At 58.3% G+C, this 18,884-nt stretch overlaps 1 protein-coding gene across 4 annotated transcripts in view; it reads left to right on the forward strand.

Moving 5' to 3' along the window:
- RAB11FIP5 (RAB11 family interacting protein 5) overlaps positions 1-18,094 on the forward strand; it is a 42,315-nt gene extending 24,221 nt beyond the window's left edge. For 2 of the 4 annotated variants that reach the window (XM_047781779.1, XM_047781780.1), the window contains exons 2-6: positions 3,272-3,708; positions 3,837-4,536; positions 10,728-12,575; positions 15,424-15,613; positions 15,890-18,094. In XM_047781779.1, coding sequence (XP_047637735.1) covers positions 3,272-3,708; positions 3,837-4,536; positions 10,728-12,575; positions 15,424-15,613; positions 15,890-16,093 — 3,379 coding nt within the window. In that variant the 3' untranslated portion in view covers positions 16,094-18,094. Of the gene's footprint in view, positions 1-3,271; positions 3,709-3,836; positions 4,537-10,418; positions 12,576-15,423; positions 15,614-15,889 lie in introns of all 4 variants that reach the window. The other 2 variants (XM_047781778.1, XM_047781781.1) reach the window with 2 other exon arrangements.
- Positions 18,095-18,884: the final 790 nt, after the last annotated feature.

Here is an 18,884-nt window from a genome sequence, read left to right on the forward strand (position 1 = left end):
AGGAAAGTCTTAGCAGGGCAGGGGAGAAACGCAGATTTCTTCTGGGCACCACTTGAGTGTCCTCGATGAGGCACCGGGTGGAGGGAAAGTTGGTCTCTGATCCCTGAAGTGATGCAGGGCAGGCAGGGGACCCTCCCACTGTGCTTCTCGCACTGGGTCAGGTGAAATCAGTCACCTGAGGAGGGACTCCGTCCCTCTAAAAATATAGATTTCCAGGCCTGGCCCTTTAATTCAGTGGGTGCTAGGTGGTGTCTTGTTGTATATATAAAAGAAATCCCACACAGATATGTGCAGGTTCAGAACTCTGAAGATGAGACGTCTGTCTTTCAAACCACCATCGAGATGTGTTTTGGAATCATGGTCAGATCCTGGTTGGTTCTGGCCAGATCTCAGCCATGGATGGAGTGATGGGCCGTTGTCTGGGAGCTGTTGGTTGTGCCCTTGCCATCCAAGCCTGGGTGGGTCATACGCCTGGGAGAAGGCCTTCTCTGGTTGAGTCCTAGGGGTGCTCAGGTACCAGAGGGTCCAATCAGTCCTGCTCTGCCCGATAAGGAGGCAGACAGTGGCAGTGACTGGGGGTCCAGAGGCAGATCCCAGCCATTCTAGCCTCACTCTGCAGTGGATGGGGAATCTCAGAAAACGGCGAAGGAAGTCTTTTTTTTTCCCCTCCTGGCCTCCCTGAAAAGCAGGTCCAGAGAAGTCTCTAAATTCTTGGGGAAGAGCAGGACAAGCAGAGATGACCTTAGAGGGGAGGGAGTCGGGAAGGGTGGAGAACCTCCTCGGAGCCTCAGCCTGGGCTAGCACGGCATCCTCCTTCATCAGGGGGTTGGCGGTTGGAGGGAGAGGCAAGGAGCACATTCTGTCTCGAGCAACGGAGGGGATAGGATAGGATAAGAATGGGAATTTTCTTTTGTCTCTTTTTTCTATTATGAGAGTAATCCATGCTCCTTATACAAAATTCAAGCAAGCAGGACAAAAATAGACAATGTAGAGAATGACAGTTCCCTGCACGCTCACCCCTCAGAGACAGCCGCTGTTAACGCTGTGGGTGAAGTGTGACCAGCTGGGGCTGCGGGCCCCTGACCTTCACGCTCAGTGAAGGATGTCTGCCCCTTCCAGTGACTCGGGCCTTGGTAGGTTTAGGGCTAGAGTTCATATACTTCTCTTTTGCCTCCCCCCCCCCCCCGGCCCCGAGGATCTTTTTTAGCTCAAGGAAGCCTAGTCCAGACTTGGACAAAGTGACTTGGCCTTGAAAGCGTTTAAGGGTCAGGCCCCTGGGTTGGGCAGTGGTTTGAGAGGCAGGGGTGTGAGGAGGTTAATGCTAGTTGGTTTGTTTTTATATCAGTGTCTCCTTGTGCCCCAGACACCTCCTCTGCTCTTAGCATCCTTCTCTGCTCCCTCCTCTCCCGGTCCCTCCTCCCCCATCTCTCCTTCCTGGCCCAGCTTATTATGAGAGCACAGAGACGCAGACACACCCTGTGAGCACAGCCCTCCGCCCTCCTTGCTTGTGCCACCATCTGACCCAGCCTTCCCAGGGGAGGGTCTCTCAGGTTTGGGAGGGAAAACCTGCCGCCCAGGCTCACTTCACTCAGGCCATCCAGCAGTCACCAGGGGGAGACCAGGTGCATAGCCCGAGGTGGGCACACAAGGGCTTAGTCTTGATGGACTCTTCCAGAGGGATGGGACTGAAGTGGCCCTGGGAAGACTTTTCTCCTTCTTTCCTTCCCTCTGTCCCTCCCTCCCTCCTTACAGCATTTATTTAAACCTACCACCACGTCCTTACAGTGACTTAATTCTGGACATTTGGATGTATAGGGACTTTTTATTCAAAACATCTCCCACTCCACCCCTTTGCGTTCGTGAGAAGCTCAGGGAGCTGGTGCTGTGGGCTTAGCAAATCTTAAGTGGGAGATGCCTGAGCCAAGTGGAGTGTGGTGCAGTGTGTAGTGTGTAGTGTGTGTTTGTGGTGTGATACGGAGTGAGGCATATGTGTGTCTGGTGTGTGTGTGCGCTGAGGGACTTCGAGGTCTGCGATGACCACTTTGACCCTCTCCACCAGGCTTTATTCCATGTTCTTGCTTGATTGGCTGGATCTAGAAGACTATGCCAAAAAACTTTTCTGTCATCATTTTGAAGGCAGGACTCCATGTGGTGCCTGGTCTTGCTAATGAGCACCTGATACTATTCTCATTCCTGAGTCTGTGAACCTGTCGCCCTCTTTGGGAGCCCTCTTTCAAGCCTCTTGGGGCTTGAAACCTCACAGTGATACCTCTTGGCTGGGTCTTTCTTTGTTCGTTGGGCTGCATGCTTGTGGGCCTTTCTATGCTGGTGCTCATGTCCTTCAGTTGAGGAAAACTTTCTTGTATTATTTCTTTCATTGTTTCTTGCTCATTATGTTTTCTGTATGCTCACTGTGTCTTCTTTCTTTAATTAATAAAATTATTTTAGAGCTCTAGTTTCCTGTGTTATTAACATTAGTCTGCACATTTGTTGTAATTGATGAGCTGATGTCGATGCGTGGTTATTAATGAGTGCTTTCTTCCTGGTTGCTTGGTCTTGGATGCGTTACTTTACCACTGAGCTTCCACCTCCTGACTCCCGATCTGTAAAATCCAGGCAGTGTCTTGGGCCCGCCAGACTTGTGAGGTGGAAGTGGAAGTGAGATGAGAACCCCTGCAGGCCGCCATAGACCTGGTAGATGCGCACATATGAGTGCGTGCTCTTTCCCTTGCCTGCGTCTCTTGCTTAAGGCCCCTTTATGGGCTCTTGTCTGCTCTTCCTCCTTGTAAAGGTGTCCTGGGGCGGGGGGTTTGGGTGAGTAGCTGAGCAGGTGAGGGGTGTGCGCACAGGCACTGGTGTTCCTAGCCCTGGGCCTGGTGAGTTGTTCTTTCCTGGGCTCACTGGTGGCTCAGAGCAGAGCTCAGGCTGGGACCAGCCAGAGGAGATGGTGGATCAGGGGAAATGTGGGTAGGTGTGTCTATACCTGGGGCCTGGAGTTGTCAGTATTCCTCAGAGTTTCAGGTGCAGGGGGACAGGGCAAGGGAGGCTGGCTGTCCTGCCTGGTGGTGCCCAGGATCTTGCCCTACTCAGGATGTGGTTTCCTCCACAACGGAAAAGTTTGGACAGTTTCTTAGCTATTCTTGCTGCCTGGGAGGCAGTGCCTGTGGGTTAGAGCCAGAGCCTGTGGGCAGAGGCTGTGGTGGCCCCCAAAGGAGGGAGGGGCTCTGCGAGGTGCCTGTGACCAGAGCCCTGCTACCCCTGCTTCTCACAGGTGGTACAAGCTGCACTCGAAGGCAGGGAGGAAGGAGAAAGAGCGTGGAGAGATCCAGGTCACCATCCAGTTCACACGCAACAACCTGAGTGCCAGCATGTTCGACCTGTCCGCGAAGGACAAGCCGCGGTCCCCGTTTAGCAAGATCAAGGACAAGATGAGGGGCAAGAAGAAGTTTGATCTGGAATCTGCCTCTGCCATCCTCCCCAGCAGCGCCCTGGAGGACCCCGAGCTGGGCAGCCTGGGCAAGATGGGCAAAGCCAAGGGCTTCTTCCTCCGCAACAAGCTGCGCAAGTCCTCCCTGACCCAGTCCAACACCTCGCTGGGCTCCGACAGCACCCTGTCCTCGGCCAGCGGGAGCCTGGCCTACCAGGGCCCTGGTGCCGAGCTCCTCACCCGCTCACCCAGCCGCAGCAGCTGGCTGTCCTCCGAAGGGGGTGAGTGAGGGGGCCTGCCACCCTGGGGAGGTGGTGGAGGAGGGCGGGCTGTCCCCTTAGCGCCTGGAGGGCCGGCGCAGGAAGCAGGGCTCCAGTTCAGAGCTGATTCCCCTGTGCTTCCTTTGCAGGCAGGGACTCTGCACAGTCCCCTAAGTTGCTCACCCACAAAAGGACCTACAGCGACGAGGCCAGCCAGATACGAGCCGCTCCACCCCGGGCCCTTCTTGACCTTCAGGGCCACCTCGACGGGGCCTCGCGCTCCTCTCTGTGTGTCAACGGGAGCCACATTTACAACGAGGAGCCCCAGGGCCCCCCGCGGCACCGCAGCTCCATCTCGGGCCCATTTCCCCCATCCAGCTCCCTGCACAGTGTCTCTTCCCGGCCCTCGGAGGAGGGGCCCCGGTCCGCAGATGACTCCTGGGGCAGAGGCAGCCGCCGCACCAGCATCTCAGAGGCGGTACCCGGACAGGAGGAGCTGAGCTCGCAGGCCAAAGTGTTGGCCGTGGGAGCCAGCCGCTCTGGAGAGGAGGAGGGGGCCCGGCCCTCAGAGGGAAGGCCTGTGCAGGTCGCCACTCCCATGGTGGCCTCCTCTGAGGCTGTGGCAGAGAAGGAGGGAGCCCGGAAGGAGGATCGGAAGCCCCGGATGGGCCTTTTCCACCATCACCACCAGGGGCTGAGTCGGAGCGAGATGGGGCGCCGAGGCTCCCTGGGGGAGAAAGGGGGTCCCTCTCTGGGGGCCTCCCCCCACCACTCATCCAGTGGGGAGGAAAAAACCAAAAGTAGCTGGTTTGGCTTGAGAGAAGCCAAGGAACCAACTCAGAAACCCAGGTACGTCCTTGGCAAGACTGGCTTTGATCCTTGGGGAGGATGCTGCGGTGTTTGCACTGACCCCTGGGGCAGGGAAGCTGGGGTAGGTGGGGCCCTTGGGCAGGCTGCTGGGTCTCTGGCTTCGCATGGCTGGGGATTGGGGGGGGGTGGTGGGGGAACCATGTCTCCCTGAGCCAAGGCTTGTTTTCTGCACCTGGACATAGGTGAGTTGCAGAGGCACAGCCTCTAACGGTCCTGTGGGCCTCACTTGCTGAGTTGGCACACCACCCCTGTGTGGGCGGGGGATAGGAGAAAAGCAGGAGAGGCCATTTGTATGAATTCTTTGCTTCCCAGCCTCTGCCTCTTAGCCACTGGCCTCATGAAGCTTTGGCAGGTAGATAGGGAGGGATAGGGGACTGCACCTCGGCCTCCTCTCACCCTCTCTGAAGCTGGATGACTCCCACCAGCTGTCCCAGCTGGCTCTGCGCTCTCCCCCTCTCTGAGACATTGGCGTCCAGTAATTGATGTGCTCACCCCTCCCCCATACACGCACCCCTGCTTGCTACCCTGGCCTGGCCAGCGGCTGCGGGCAGCTCCCCTGAAATCTGCGACCCACCCTGTGTCCTTGGAGCTTCTTGGGGCTCTGGCCAACTCTGGTGTCCCTTGGTCTTAGGCTATGGCAAGTGCTGATGGCTGTCTGCTCTGTTGTGACTACGCCGAGTCCCACCAGGAGAGGGGTGCAGGAGTCCTTCAGCCTAAGCTCTGGGCAGAGCCCCCAACCCCCACTCCAGCCCTTTGGCCTTTTCAGTGGAGGCTGCTACATTGTCTAGCAAGGCCCAGGGAGGGGCTCTGGGCCAGAAGCAGGTGGTCCCTCCTCCCAAGGGCCTGGGACAGGAGGCCCATGACAACCCCAGCCAGTGTGGCAAGGATGGCTGTCTGTGTTCTCTCAGCCAGCCCATCCCCTCCACTCGGTGAATATATGAGCTGGAGGTGGGGTGGAAAGACTGGACACAGTGATAAAGGGCCGCAGATGGGATAGAGTGAGGAACCCTGAGCCTCTTCCCCAGCAGAGGGGAGAAGATTCCTAAAGCTCTGGTTCTCCTTTCCCTGTGAAATTCTGAGTTGGCTCAGAGAAGCTGGGAGAGACGGGCAGGGCCTTTCTAGGTTGGGCCCTGGCCGGCCAGCAGCCCTCCATACAGTCACATGGAGGGTGTCCAGTGGGTCAGTCTCTGGGTGGTCCCTCCCCCACCTGGGAGCCGCTTCTGTCCCTATTGCTGAGCCCTTACTCCTGGGGCCCAGGGGAGCTGCTGGCCACCTGCAGCCTAGGGGAAGAGGGGGACGAAGGGGATGGGCCTTTCTCAGATGCCTGGGCTGGGCCTCAGGGCCCCGTGACAACTCAGAGCTGTCAGTGGTGGGGTGGAGGGAAGTGGCAGGAGACCTGGGAGGAGCTGGGGGGCTGGGCCCAGAAGGGGCACAGACCACAGGCAGTGCTATGGTCCGAGGGCTATCTCTGGGCCTTTTTCAGGGTCGCACGGATGGGGGGGCACGTCTCTCTGTGAAGCTCTTTCTAGGCAAGTGCCAGGCTTTGGGCTTAGAGCTCTGCAGGCCATGACTGAATGATGTTGGGATTGACGTTGCTCCTGCTTCAAGCCTGTGTTTTCCTTCTGTTTCCCCATGTCTCCTGATGGTCTTTCAGAGTCTAGAGTTTCCCTAATGGACTACAAAAGCTGATGTTGTGTCTTTCTCACACTTGAATTCTGAGCTCATCCTCAGCAGATTGGAGGGCAGATGGCTCCTGCCCTCCCCAGGGCCCATTTGCAGACCGTGGCAGCGGGGCCCCTGTGGCCTTGCATCCAGACGAGGTGGGAGGGACTCTTCTTTGGGTAAAGTGGCCTGGCCTGCAAAGGAGTGGGACCTGGAAGTTGAGCCCGGTCAGCATTGGCTTGTCTCTGTGTGCCTTGGAGGGGAAGGCTGGCCTGGAACAAATAGCACTTGCTGCTCGCCCGGAGGGCTTGCTTAGGGCTTCTGAGGAGGAAGCCAGAAGCTGGACGCCTAGAACTGGACTAACTGTAGCTGCGGGCCCCCTGCTGGGCCGAGGGAAACCTGGGTGGAGGCCCAGAGGGCTGGGTGTCTCTGCCCTGGGGCTTCCACTGCAGGTGCTGGGTGCGCCTCACTAGGCAGGGTGGCGGCGCCCTCTAGTGCTCCCACATGGTACTGAGGCCTGTGGTGCAGCCGGAAGCAGTGTGTGCTGTGCTGTTTCTGGAAAGAAGCCGCTGCCTTTGAAGAAGGCAGCAGCTGGAAGAGTCTTCTCTTCCATAGAGACGCTCCTCCTGTTCCTCCTGACCTGGCCCTCGCCTGCCAGGTCCCAAGACTGTCACTCTAGCCCCCACCAGCATGTGCTGGGCAGTGGCTGAGGTCTGGGCCACGGGCCTCATCCCTGCTTAGCATCCCTGCTGTGAGCCATTACCCCTGAGCTGCAGCACAGGCTACTTAGGGTGTGTTTAGGACTGCCAAGATCGGACGTGTTCAACCCACCGTGCCAAAGTGGGTTGTCTTGTGCGTATCCCTTTCTGACCCCATTAGGGTATGTGTAGACTTCCTGAGGTCACCTCAAGCTCCCTGTCCTCTCACACTAACCACAGAACTTTGTGCACAGTAGGAGACCAAGTGTTGGAGACAAACATTTTTTTTTTCAATTGGGAGTAAGAGGCAGGTGTATTGAGGGGGGCCCCAGCCCCTTACCAGGTGGTGGATAGCAAGGTCCCCATGAGCCTGGAGGGCGCACTGGCTGCTGAGAGAGCATAGGTCTCAGTGGCCTTCTCAGTGGTGTGATGTGTAACGCGTGTGGCCAGTAACTTAAAGTTAGTTTGGACCATAAGTGTGGCCATAAGTCCTGTTTGTGCCTGTTTTCCTGGCCTAGTTAATAGTGCCCCTTTAATATATTCAAAATATTCTGGTCTGGAAATTAAATTATATAGTGTCCCTGCTTAGAGCTTACGTGGCCCAACTGTCTCACCTCCTTGTGCCCAGTTGAAGCGGGAGGATGTGTCTAGTCATGTTTCCTGGACGTCAGGGCCAGGAGATGGAGTCTTAGGAGGGCCAGCCGAAGGCACGCTGGCTGGGCTGGGTGTGTGTCAAAGGCTGGCTCTGGCCTTTTCGGGGACTGCGTGGTGGAGAGCCTTTGCAGACCCATGAGCCACCTCTGAGACCAGTGCATGGAAATGACAAGGACACAGCTCAGCTCAGCCTAAGGAAGAGCTGTCCACCAGTGAAACCTGGCCTCTAGCTATGGAGGTGGCCTGGTGGTGTAGTAAGTTACCCATTGACAGCTGTGTTTAAGAATTTGAGGGGGGCTGTTGGAGTGAACAGATGACTGCTGCGTTAAGTGGCAGGTTCTTCCAGTTGCTCTAAGGTTCCTACAGGCCCTGAAGTTTTATTCTCTCAGGTGGAAGGGGCAGAGACATTTGGGCGGTGGGTTCTGTCCTCAGAGCATACTCTGCAAAGATCACGGCACTTGAGGACATCCTTCTGATCTGTGCCGGGTGGAATGGTAGGGAGGGGACTTTGAAAAGTGAGGACCTTCAGAATGTGCACCTGGTGTGAGGCAAGGCCAAGGGAGGCGTGGGGGGTGGGGGTGGGGTGGTGTTCCTGGGTAGGAGGGATGAACAAGACGCTCTAAGAGGTTGTGCTGGCTCTGGGGAGCCTGCCAGGCCTGGCACCCGCAGCACCTTCCTCCAGGGAGAGTCCTTTGCTGGTTCCATACCAACGGGTTTGTGTGCACCTCTGGGGAGCCCGTGGCTCCCAGCTTTCCCTGCTGCTCCCCCGCCCTGCGGTTCTGACTGTCAGCCAGATCGCTGCAAGGCTGTGAGGGTGAGTGGGGCCAGGCCAGGGCTTGGGCTGGAGAGCTAAGCTTGGTGCTGTTGAATGTTGATGGAGCTGCTTCCCTCAGACCCCTCTGAACCACTGGGGAGAGGTGGCTCGGAGACCCCATCCCTGTCCTTGGGGACAGAGACCTGCTGGCGGGGTTTGGGCTGTGTCTGGAATGGGTGCTCCTGTAGTGGGGAGGGGCTGAGGGCAGGACCTTACCCCATGTGATGGCGGGACATCGCACTCCTCAGTCCCCAAGGAAGCTGTGTCTGCATGAAGGGAGAAGGGATGTATAGGGGTGTTGGGACTCTGGGCCCAGGATCTAACCCTGTTAGTGGCTTCACATGGAAGCAGAGCCGTGCTGGGAAGCTCGGTGGGTGAGAGAAGACAGGACTTTTTACCTCCCCCTTCTCCATCTCTTGACATGGGCATGAGACTGAGAACCCACCCTTGGAAGGGGAGAAAACAAAGAGCCAGGAGAGTCTGGAAGTTGCAGAGAAGCCCAGGGGGTTGGGACCTGGCTATGTCCTGCCTGTGGTGCTGGTTGAACTGGACTTCTTCCCATTGCCCCTGGTGTTTGAGGACACGCTGGCTCTGCCTCTGTCTGCTTCTCTGTGGGGCCTGCTCCGCCTGGGCCCTGAATTCACAGAAGAGTCCTGGCTCCAGGCTCTTGGGCCCCTTTCCATAGGTGCCCCTTCTACCCCAGCGCTCAGTCCTCGTGGGCTGACTGGTGAATCGTGGCTTCTGCAACCTCAGGGTCACCCCCAGCACTTCCGGGTGGGAAGAAGCCGCTAGAGTGGAGAAGATGGGTGTGTAGGAGTTCCCCCGGATGTTTCTACCTGGGCTGGCAGGGGTCGAGGAATGGGTCTGGAGGCTTAGAGCAGGGGCTGGAAGATGGGCTCAAATAGCAGGTGAGGCCACTGAGGTCTGAGTCTGACAGGTGGGCTCAGCTGCAGGGCAATCACAAACTGTTGTCAGACTGATGAAAATGGGGGTATCGCGCCCCCCACCTCCTTGCCCTAACACTGTCTTTCTGGCCTCTGTCTGTGTCCTAGAAGTATCCTGGGGAAGCCAGGAGCTCTAGTTTTAGAGTCTGTCCCCTCCCATTCCCCTGAAGCCAGCCTCATGCTGTAGATAAGGTACAAGTGCCGGATGGGCTCCCCCAAGAGGACCCCGGAGGGGACACCCGAAGGCCAGCAGGTGTCTGGGGGAGTGTAAGTGTATTGTCAGGAAGTGGATATCCCAGGGGGGCCAGGGATTCATGTGGGGGACCCCGGGAGGCCCCAGGTGATATCCAGAGGAGCTGCTGCTGCTGCCTCTGCTGCCACATCTCAGCCTTTGTCTCTGTGGCAGCGTTGCTTCCAAGGCGGGCCAGTGGGTGCCCTTGGTGAGGGGCACTGCCTGCCAGGTGCCAGGCCAGGTGGATGCCTGGCAGCAGATGTCCTCAGCAGTGTCTTTTCCTCCTGGCCAGGTTCTCTCCAATTGATGCCTTGTCATGACTGATAACAGCTCCGTCATTACCTCCCATTTCTGCAAGGGCTCTGGAGAAGCCTGGCTGTTCCAGGAGTCAGGATGCCTGGTGCCTGCTGGGTTCCATTATTGCCAGCTTGGTCCCGCTGGATACTTGGACCTAGCTTTCCTCTGGTCTCTTTAACCCATCCAAGTCAGCTGGTATTTCATTTCCTCTGTCTCAGTCCCTAAAGGGATGTGAGGTGCTTTCGGTTGGTTCTTTAGGTGTCAGTCTGGTGTCGAGTCATCTTCAGCAGGGGATAGTGGTTGGGATCCTGCCTGTTAAATGGGATTATTGCTCCTCAGGGTTGGTGTGAGGATTAAATGGCTCATTAAATGGCCTCATCACGAACACATCAGGGTCCTTCCCCTGTCCCCTGGCCCACGTCCCCGAGCCCAGCCCATGTGGCACTGTGGCACCTCTTCCCCAGGCGGGGGTGGGGGGGGCAGGGGTGTGTGGTGTTCAGCAGGGGCGTTTCCAGTCTTGGCATTAACCAGGAGGCTCACGGTTTTGTCTCCCTCCACAGCCTGGACGTGTCTCCTCAGGTAGAACCTGACCCAGCCGCTCTTCCTCACCACCTCCCCTGCTCCCCCTGTGCTCTGGCCCCCCCCACTCCTGCTCCCACCGCTGCTCCCATGCTAAGCACTAACCTTTTTGCAGCCGTGTCCCCCGCTGCTGCCACTGCTGCCGCTGCCACCGCCATCCCTGAAGCCACCCCATCTGGATTCTTGGGTCTCACCAACCCGTTCCTCACCTCCCTGCAGAGCAATCCTTTCTTCGAGGAGCTCATAGCCGACATAGCACTAAACTCTCCACCTGCTCCCTCTCTCCCCAGTGCCTCCAGGGCCAGCCCCACCCCCCTGGCCTCCCCTGAGAAAGCCCCGCCTGAGTGGGACGACACCTTCAACGTCTTTGCTGCCAGCAGGCTGCGTCCAGAGGCCAGGTGTGAGATCCTGGCCCCTGCAGGAGTGGGGCTGGAGGCGACTGGGCTGCAAGACCCAGGCCCTGGGGCCATGACAGTGAAGGCAGCTGAGCCCCAGGGGCCCCCTGGGGGCGGAGGAAGAGGTGGGAGCAGCGTGTGGCTGGAGCCCAGAGTTCCTCTGGACTTGGGACTGGACCATCAGAGCACAAGTGCAGCTAACCTGGGGCGCCTTGGGTCAGAAGGGGCCCGCCTGACCACCATGTCAGCCCAGCTGCACCCGAGAGCCTCGGACTCCGAAGCAGACAGGGAGTTGCCAGCCCCAGGAGGGGAAGTGGGGCAGAGTCCAGCAGACAGCGCGACGACGTCTCTGTTTAGCTCCCCAGAAGTGATCAGCGTGTGGGAGAGACTGCCGGACCCAGACGGTGCTCCCGAAGGCCAGGACGAGGAGGCCTCCCAAGGTGGGAGCCAGATTTTCTGTGAACTCAACCCCATTGAGGACCCCTGGCCTTGGGATGTGGTCACTGTTTCTCCTGCAGCTGAGACTTCACCAGTCCTGCGAGGAGAGTCTGATGAGCTGCCTCCTCCCCTGATGCGGCCAGAGTCACCAGAAACTGTGCGGCCAGAGCCACCAGAACCTGTGCGGCCAGAGTCACCAGAACTTGAGCGGCCAGAGTCACCAGAATTTGAGCGGCCAGAGTCACCAGAACCTGTGCAGCCAGAGTCACCAGAAACTGAACAGCCAGAATCATTGGAACCTATGCGGCCAGAGTCACCAGAACCTGTGAGGAGTGAGGGGTTTCCTCCACTGGAGCCAGAGCCCAAGTCCAAACCCAAATGGGTGTCGGACAAGGGGCTGCAGCCCAACACACCACCTCCCAAGCCACCACGCCTCTTCACAGCCTCAGATTCCCAGGAGCAGGAGGAGGCAGCGGCAGAGGACGAGGAGGAGAAGGCGGCAGGGGGGCTGAGTAGCAGGGGGTCAGAGACAGGAGAAGACACCTTTCCGAGTGCGCTGGTTGCTGGTCCCCAGGAGGCCAAGGACGAGGCCGAGAAACCCGAGGTGGAGTCTGACAGCCATTCTTCCGCAGCCATGCTGGGTGGGCCAGGCCTGGAAGATCCAGCAGAGGATGCCAGTCTTCCTGTGTCTGGGCCCTGCCTCTCTCTGCCCACTAGCTGCCCTCAGGGGTCTGCCCCCACACCCTCTTACTCAGAGAGCTTGGCTCTTCAGAGTCAGCAGATCTGGAGGGCTCCGGAGAGAGAAGGCCCTGAGGCTCCCGAGGCCCAGAGCCAGGAGCCAGCCGGAGAGGGGCTTGGGTCCCTGACTGGCGGGTCCCTGACTTGCAGCTCCCTCCAGGCTCACCTGTGGGCCTCAGAGGAGGCTGCTTTGGACCCCTTCTTGTCTCAGGGGAGCCAAGACCCTCCCAGCCTCCCGTCCACATCCCCTCCAGGGTCCAGGGAATCTTCCATCCATTCTGGTCCAGAAGAGTTGCCCACCCCCCCAGAACCTGCCTTTCCACCGCCCCCTCTCCCACCCTGGGCCAGCCACCGCCACGGGGGGCCCAGCCCTCCATGCCCTCCCCTGCCTGGAGCCTGGCCCTTGACCTCTTCCTCCCCACCCCCCGGGGAGCCAGCCTCCCCCACTGGGAGCTCCTCCCCCACCCTACTTGGGGAGGACCGTGCTGCAGTCACCCCAGCCTCCCCGCTTGCGCTTCTGCCCTTGGAGACACGACCAGCTGCGGAGCCACAGTCCAGTAGTGCCAGGTGAGCAGCCACCCCAGAAAACACTCTCCAGGAAGAAGGGGAGGGGGGTGCACAGCAGCCCCTAGGCTGGAGCGTCCACATTCCAGCCTCAGCCCCTCCAGAGGTGGCTGAGAGGCTCCTTCACCCCAAGGCAGGATGGTGGAAGCTTTGGAGACAGGAGTCTTTCGTGGTCCTGGCTCTGAAGCTGCTTCCCTTGGGATCTTGGACCATCAGGTGCTCCCCATGAGCCAGGGGTCTGGGGGATGATGATGAAGAAGTGAAGGGGGTGAGGAATGGGGTGGGAAGAAGCAACGTGGGCCTGCAGGGGAAGGAGGAGGAGAGCTCTGAGGGCGGGGACCTGGGGGCAGTGCGGCGTGTCAGGTGGGGGCCCTGTCCTCCCAGGCAGGCCCTGGGGAGCAGATCATTGAAGGCTGAGAGCCAGCGGGGAGGGCCTGGTACCGAGGTGGAGAGGAGAGCCACGATGCCTTAGAGGACAAAGACTCAGATGCCCCCCACATACACGTCTCGGAAAAAAGCTTTTCTAGCCCTTCAGGTGCCCTTCATGGGGTAGTCCTTGTGTGCCTGGGATTGTGCTGAAGGACAATGGATTTCCGTGTGACTGGCCACTGCAGCACTGGTCTGTTTTGAAAGGATTAGGAGGTTATGACTAGGTGGCTGGTGAGGGGTGACCAGAGCTGAGATCTGGAGACACAGGTCACTGTGGGGACCGAGGTATGACTTAGTGGGGGCAACAATGTTTTCAGAGGGAGTCTAGCGCTGTAGGAGACCTGAGTGCAGAAGTCGGGGGCTGCAGCCCTCTGGCTTATACCTTCGTCATCCAATTTCACTGAGCGTTCACTACGTGTCAGCCACTGAACAGAGATGAAAGACGCTGCTCTCCCCGCTGTGTTCCCAAGGAGGTCCCAATCCAGTAGGGAAGACAGACGTGAACCTGGGAAGGGAAGCCCCTGGGAAGGGAAGCCCCGGGGCAGCGCTGATACACAGGAAGTGGTGAGAAGGAGTCTGGGCTGTTCCAGTGGGAGGCGGTGATGCTGCTCCCAGAGGTGAGGGACGGGAGGTGGTTACAGACAGCTTCCTTGCTTTGAGGACAGCATCCTCAGCCAGCCCTGCCAAATTCCAGCACCACTTCTAATTCTACTCACCACTTTCTAGAAGTGTGTCTGCTTCAGAGTTGGTGTCACCCCTGTACTTGGCACGTTCCTTACATCATAATGTAAACGGGCCATGTAGAGTGGTGCCCATTTCTCAGATGAGGAAATGGAGTCCATGAGAGTGGCAGGGCTCAGGGTCCCTTGGATGTAGGGAGGCAATCAGACTGAGAGCCCAGACCCCTGGCCCCCATTCAGGATGTTTTCATGCCACACCGGTTTGCCTCCTGCCCCTCAGCCTAGCCCTCAGGTGGCACGAGGGCGCCTTTACACCCTCATCCTTAACGTGAACTCTGAGATGGGCAGGAGGGACCGGAGTATGTTCTTGTCCCCACTGTCTGCCCCCACCTGGGCTGTGACAGTGAATCCACAGCCCTGCCCCGAGTCCCAGAACTAGGTGAGCGTCCCTTCAGTGGTGTTCAGGCCTTGGGTCACCTTGCTTCCTAGTCCTAATGGTCTATATCCTCGGGAAAGTAAGTGTAGATTTTAAGAGGTCTCCTGGGGCGGGTTAGTTGATTTGGAGGCTAATGCCTGCCGTTCGGGGACCTGTGACGAGCCCAGGGGCTGAGGGATCCCAGAGAAGAGTCACCTTAGCCAGCGTGGGGGTTTCAGGAAGGGTTCCTAGAGGCGTGGACGGGCACAACTTTGCAACATGAGGGCAGGCAAAGGGACAGTGTTCCAGCCAGAGGAACAGCTTATATAAGAACCTAAACATGATAGGGGGCACGTTTTCCTCGGGCTGGAGTGAGCAGCAGGGGAGTAGAGGGCCAGGAGGAGAGGGTGGGGCCAGGTGGTGGCAGAGATGATATTTTCTTAGCCTGCCCGTGGGGAGGCCGAGAGCATTATCCCACAGCAGGATGGACTGGCGGCTGGAGGTGGGCAAGGCTGCCTAGAAGAGCTGACTTAGCCACCGGGTGTGGCTGGGAAGAGGTCCCCCTGGTGCTGGCTTGGAGAGGAGGGGATGGTGCCAGGAGACCAGATGGTGACCTTGGGGGAAGCAAGTGGGAAGGAGGGCAGCCCACAGGCAAGAGGAGTGGTCCAGGGGTCACTTCGCAGAGAGGTCAGTGAGGTGACAACTGAGGGGTTGGTGGCCTCAGCAGGAACACTTGTGACAGGCCCATGTGGGCCCCCGCCCTGTGCTCATGGGTTGCGGAGTCAACAGAAGGTGGGAGCTTGTACAGGCAGAATGTAGTCCACGTGCTCGGGAGGCTGGGCGAGAAGGAGGAAGAGGTGGGGATGACAGAGTGGGTGCTTGGTAGAGCCAAGGTCAAGGGAGGGCTTCTCAGGCCTGTGTAAGTGCTGATAGCAAGCAGCCAGTGGGGAGAGAGCTGGGCGGCCAAGCATCCCAGTTTGCTCAGACCTTTCCTGATTTTAGCACTGGAGATCCCACATCCTGGGAAGCCCTCCTCCTGGGAAAATTAGCAAACTGGGAGGGTTGATGATCCCCCTAGAGAACTGTTAGAGTAGAGAAGTGGAGGGAGTGGTGAGGGATGGAGGGGCTCTGGCAAAGACTGGGAGAAGTGCAGAGAAGTTTGTAGGACCGCCGCTGCTGTCCCTGTGAAGGGAAATGGGGTGGGCAGGTGGCAGAGTGAGGGGGGCAGCCACCACCAGGAGACCTGCTGGCCCCACAGAGAAGGTGGCCCCCTCTTCCTTATGCCACCCATCCCTCCCCATAACGCATCTCCCGTCTGTCTTCACAGTCCCCACCCTGTGAAGCCCCTCAGTGCCGCCCAAGCAGAGGGCAGCCCCGACAGGAAGCAGCCCCGCTCCAGTCTGAGCTCAGCCCTGAGCAGTGGGCTGGAGAAGCTCAAGACAGTCACATCTGGTGGCATCCAGCCTGTGGCTCCAGCCCCCCAGGTTGGCCAGACCGTGGACACCAAGAGGCTGAAGGTGAGGCCTGGCAGGGGGCCAGGGGCAGCAGACCAGACCAGAGGTGCTGGGAAGAGATGTCAGGTGTCTCCAGGTCAGGGGTATGGGGCCGGGCAGGGTGGAGCAAGGAGCGGGCCTGGCTCCTGGAGCCAGAGCCTTGAAGCCAGTTAGGCTGTCTCTGGGGACAGAGACAGCTCCTAGGGCCTGTGCAGGGGAACGGGGTTTGGAGGGGGTGTGGGGGCGGGGGCATGGTAGGCCTGGGGCTGCCCCGCACACTCTCCCTCCTTCTGGCCTCAGGACTCGGGGGTGCTGGACCAGTCAGCCAAATACTACCACCTGACCCACGACGAGCTCATTGGCCTGCTCCTGCAGCGGGAGCGGGAGCTGAGCCAGCGGGACGAGCACGTGCAGGAGCTGGAGAGCTACATTGACCGGCTGCTGGTGCGGATCATGGAGACCTCGCCCACACTGCTGCAGATCCCCCCTGGCACCCCCAAGTAGCCTGCTTCACCCTGCCCCCAGAAGGGTTGGCGGCGGCCCACTAGCCAGCGGGGCTGGCGCCCTCCCTCTGTCCCTCCCACTGAACTTAGCCCACCCAGACCTGGGTGCAGCCCGGCCTCCGTGGCCACCCCTCGTTTTCTGTCTCTCCTGCCTCGATGGGGCTACTTAGGGCTCCCACTGGCGACAGCAAGTTCTGTGTGCATCGTGTGTCTTTGGGAACCCTGGGTCTTTCTCATCTGCCTGTTTTCATACCCTTGGCTTTGGGGGGGGGGGGTCCAAGGAATTGGAACAAAGAATTTCGCCCTCCAGATGGAGCGGGGTGAGCTGCAATTGATGTGGTATGTGGGACATACTTTATTACCCCTGTTTCCTCCACGGCTAAACCCCTGTCGTCGCCGCCTCCCTCCAGCCCTGGGAGGGCTCCTAGTATCCCTGGGCTGTGGCAGGGACCCAGCTGCCCAATTGTTTGTGAGTTATGGGCAACCAGGGCACCTCCTCTTCAGCCTCCCGGCCGTTCCCCCAGGAGCAGGGGGCCTGTATGGTCTCGTCTCGTCTCTGCCATGTCTGCTTGTTTTCAGCTTTTGTGGAGTGCGGTGTGGATGGAGGGAGGTGATGTGTGTTCTCCAGGCCGCTCCCTGCCCTCCTCTTCTGACTTTGGCATTGAGAGTGAGTGTGTGAATGGGTGGAGAGCTGGGCCAGGTGTGGGGAGAGCACCTCCTCACCCACCCACCTCTGGGTTTTGGGCTGCTTGTGTTTGGGGGTCAAGCCTCCCACTCTGTTCTCGTTGCCTGTCCAGAAGCCAAAAACTCTGTGTTGCTGCAGGGTTTGAACTTTCGAAAACCAATTAAATGTGCCTTTTGTGGGTGGGGTCCAAACCCTCTGGATGTAGACCTCTCCCCCATGGTGGGGTCCCCCTCCCTTCCCATTGAGCACACGGGGTTGGATCTGTTGGGGCCCTGGGGGTTGGAAAGGAGAATGGGGGCAGCCCTGCTGCACACTCTGCCCTCGCCGAGAATTCATTTCAGCTAAGGGTCTAGCCAAGCTGCTGCTGCTGCTGCCTCAGCCTCCCTGCCCTCCTCTCCTCCTCCCTCAACCCCAGTTGATAAAGATCCTAAGATAAAAACTACACTCTGCAAGAGGGAGGTCCTACTCTGCCTACACTTAGAGAAAGCCTCTGCTGCCCTCCCATCCCTCCACTAGCTGCTGACCAGCCTGTCCCTCCCGCCCCATGGCCTTGCCTGGCTTGGCTGCAGTGCACTTTGAAACAAAGTGTCTGTCCTTTGGCCCTGCCTCTGGTTTGCTTGCAGAAAACACGACAGGCTTCCCCATGGCACTTGCAGGGCATCTGGGCTGGGGGCACTCTGCCTTAGCAAACAGTGTGGGGTGAGGAGGCGAGGTGGCTGAAGGGGCTATCTTTGGTCCCTGGAGGAGGTGAGAGTTCCTCTGAGACCACCTCTTCTTCCTGAGACGGCCTGTGGGATCCCTTGGAAAGCCTTGGAAGGGGATGTGCTCTGTAGGTGACGTCTTCCTTCTGCCGGGATGAAGCAGAGGAGACCCGCGCAGGGGGAAAACCCCTGTCCTGCTATCTACCTTAAGAACCCCTCGTCAAAGTTGAGGAGTGTCCGCAGGTGCTCAAGACTTTGGGTGGTCATGGGGGGTTGGATGGGTCTCTCTCCAGGAGGAAGGGGATCACTTTTCCACGAGATGTTCCTCTGGGCCCTGTTCAGGTCCAGACCCTGGTCTTCCACTCACCCTTGATCATGGGCTTCCAAAGTGCCCAGGACAGGGATGCCTTCAGAAGAGTTCTGAGTTGCAGCCCAGGGTTCTTGTCGGCTGTTTCTGCTCCTAGCCACAACTTGGAGGAGAGTTGCAGGTGGGGTGGGCAGGGAGCAGGCACAGTTCTGCTTTGCTTTTGTCTTCCTAGGTGTAGCTCCTGTTTATAAAGAGCTTGTTCTTCATGTTTTGAGCACTTTATGAAGAATAAAAAATTAACATACTGCAGGTGGCTCTGTTGTGTTACTCTTTGGATAAGTATATGAAAGGCTTCCTGGGAGAGAAGGAAGCTTAAATCCAGATGATGGGGTTCTTAGATGACATCGCCCCTGTCCTAACCTCAGAGGCAGCAGCACAGTGTTGGCCAGTGGGCTGGATGAAGTCTTTCTCATTTCCAGAATACCCACACATATTGAGTAATGTGGGGAATGCAGAGGGTTTATAAAAGGCTCGATTCCTACTCTCAAGCTTCTTCGTCTAGTAGGAAAAGATGCGATACAAATCCAAGATACAAATGGTTCTTCCTCGCCCAGCTAGAATCTCTCTCAGCTAGTAGGTTCCATTCCTTGTGATTTAACCTGGATGAGGAATTCACTGCTACAGATCATGCAGTGTCTGGAAGGCACGAGCCAAACTTGCACTTCACCATAAGCCTAAGGAGCCTGGGGTGGGGGGTGGGGAGAGGTTCCCTGAGGTCAAAACCAGACGTTCCGGCTGCCCTTTTGGGCAAAACAGGCAGCTCCCCCTCTATCCTCCCTGAGTCTGGCTCACTGACCAGATAATTCACCTGGGAATCTGCTACTCTATTCTGAGTGTGTGCACTATCCACACTGGTGCCTTGCTCTACTGTCTGCCTGCTCCCCTTACCTAAAGTCCTTGGAGCTGGTGCTTGTTAAGCACTTCTGAACCTCACCGCCCACTCCCAGTTCTCTTGCTGCCCAGGAGTTAGGCCCAGGAGAGATACGTGGTTGGCCAGAGGGAAGTGGAGGCTGCCAGGGCTAAGCCCCTGCTGTTTAAC

This window comes from Phacochoerus africanus, chromosome 5, assembly GCF_016906955.1.
Source record: "Phacochoerus africanus isolate WHEZ1 chromosome 5, ROS_Pafr_v1, whole genome shotgun sequence".
In the NCBI taxonomy this organism is placed as follows: domain Eukaryota; kingdom Metazoa; phylum Chordata; class Mammalia; order Artiodactyla; family Suidae; genus Phacochoerus; species Phacochoerus africanus.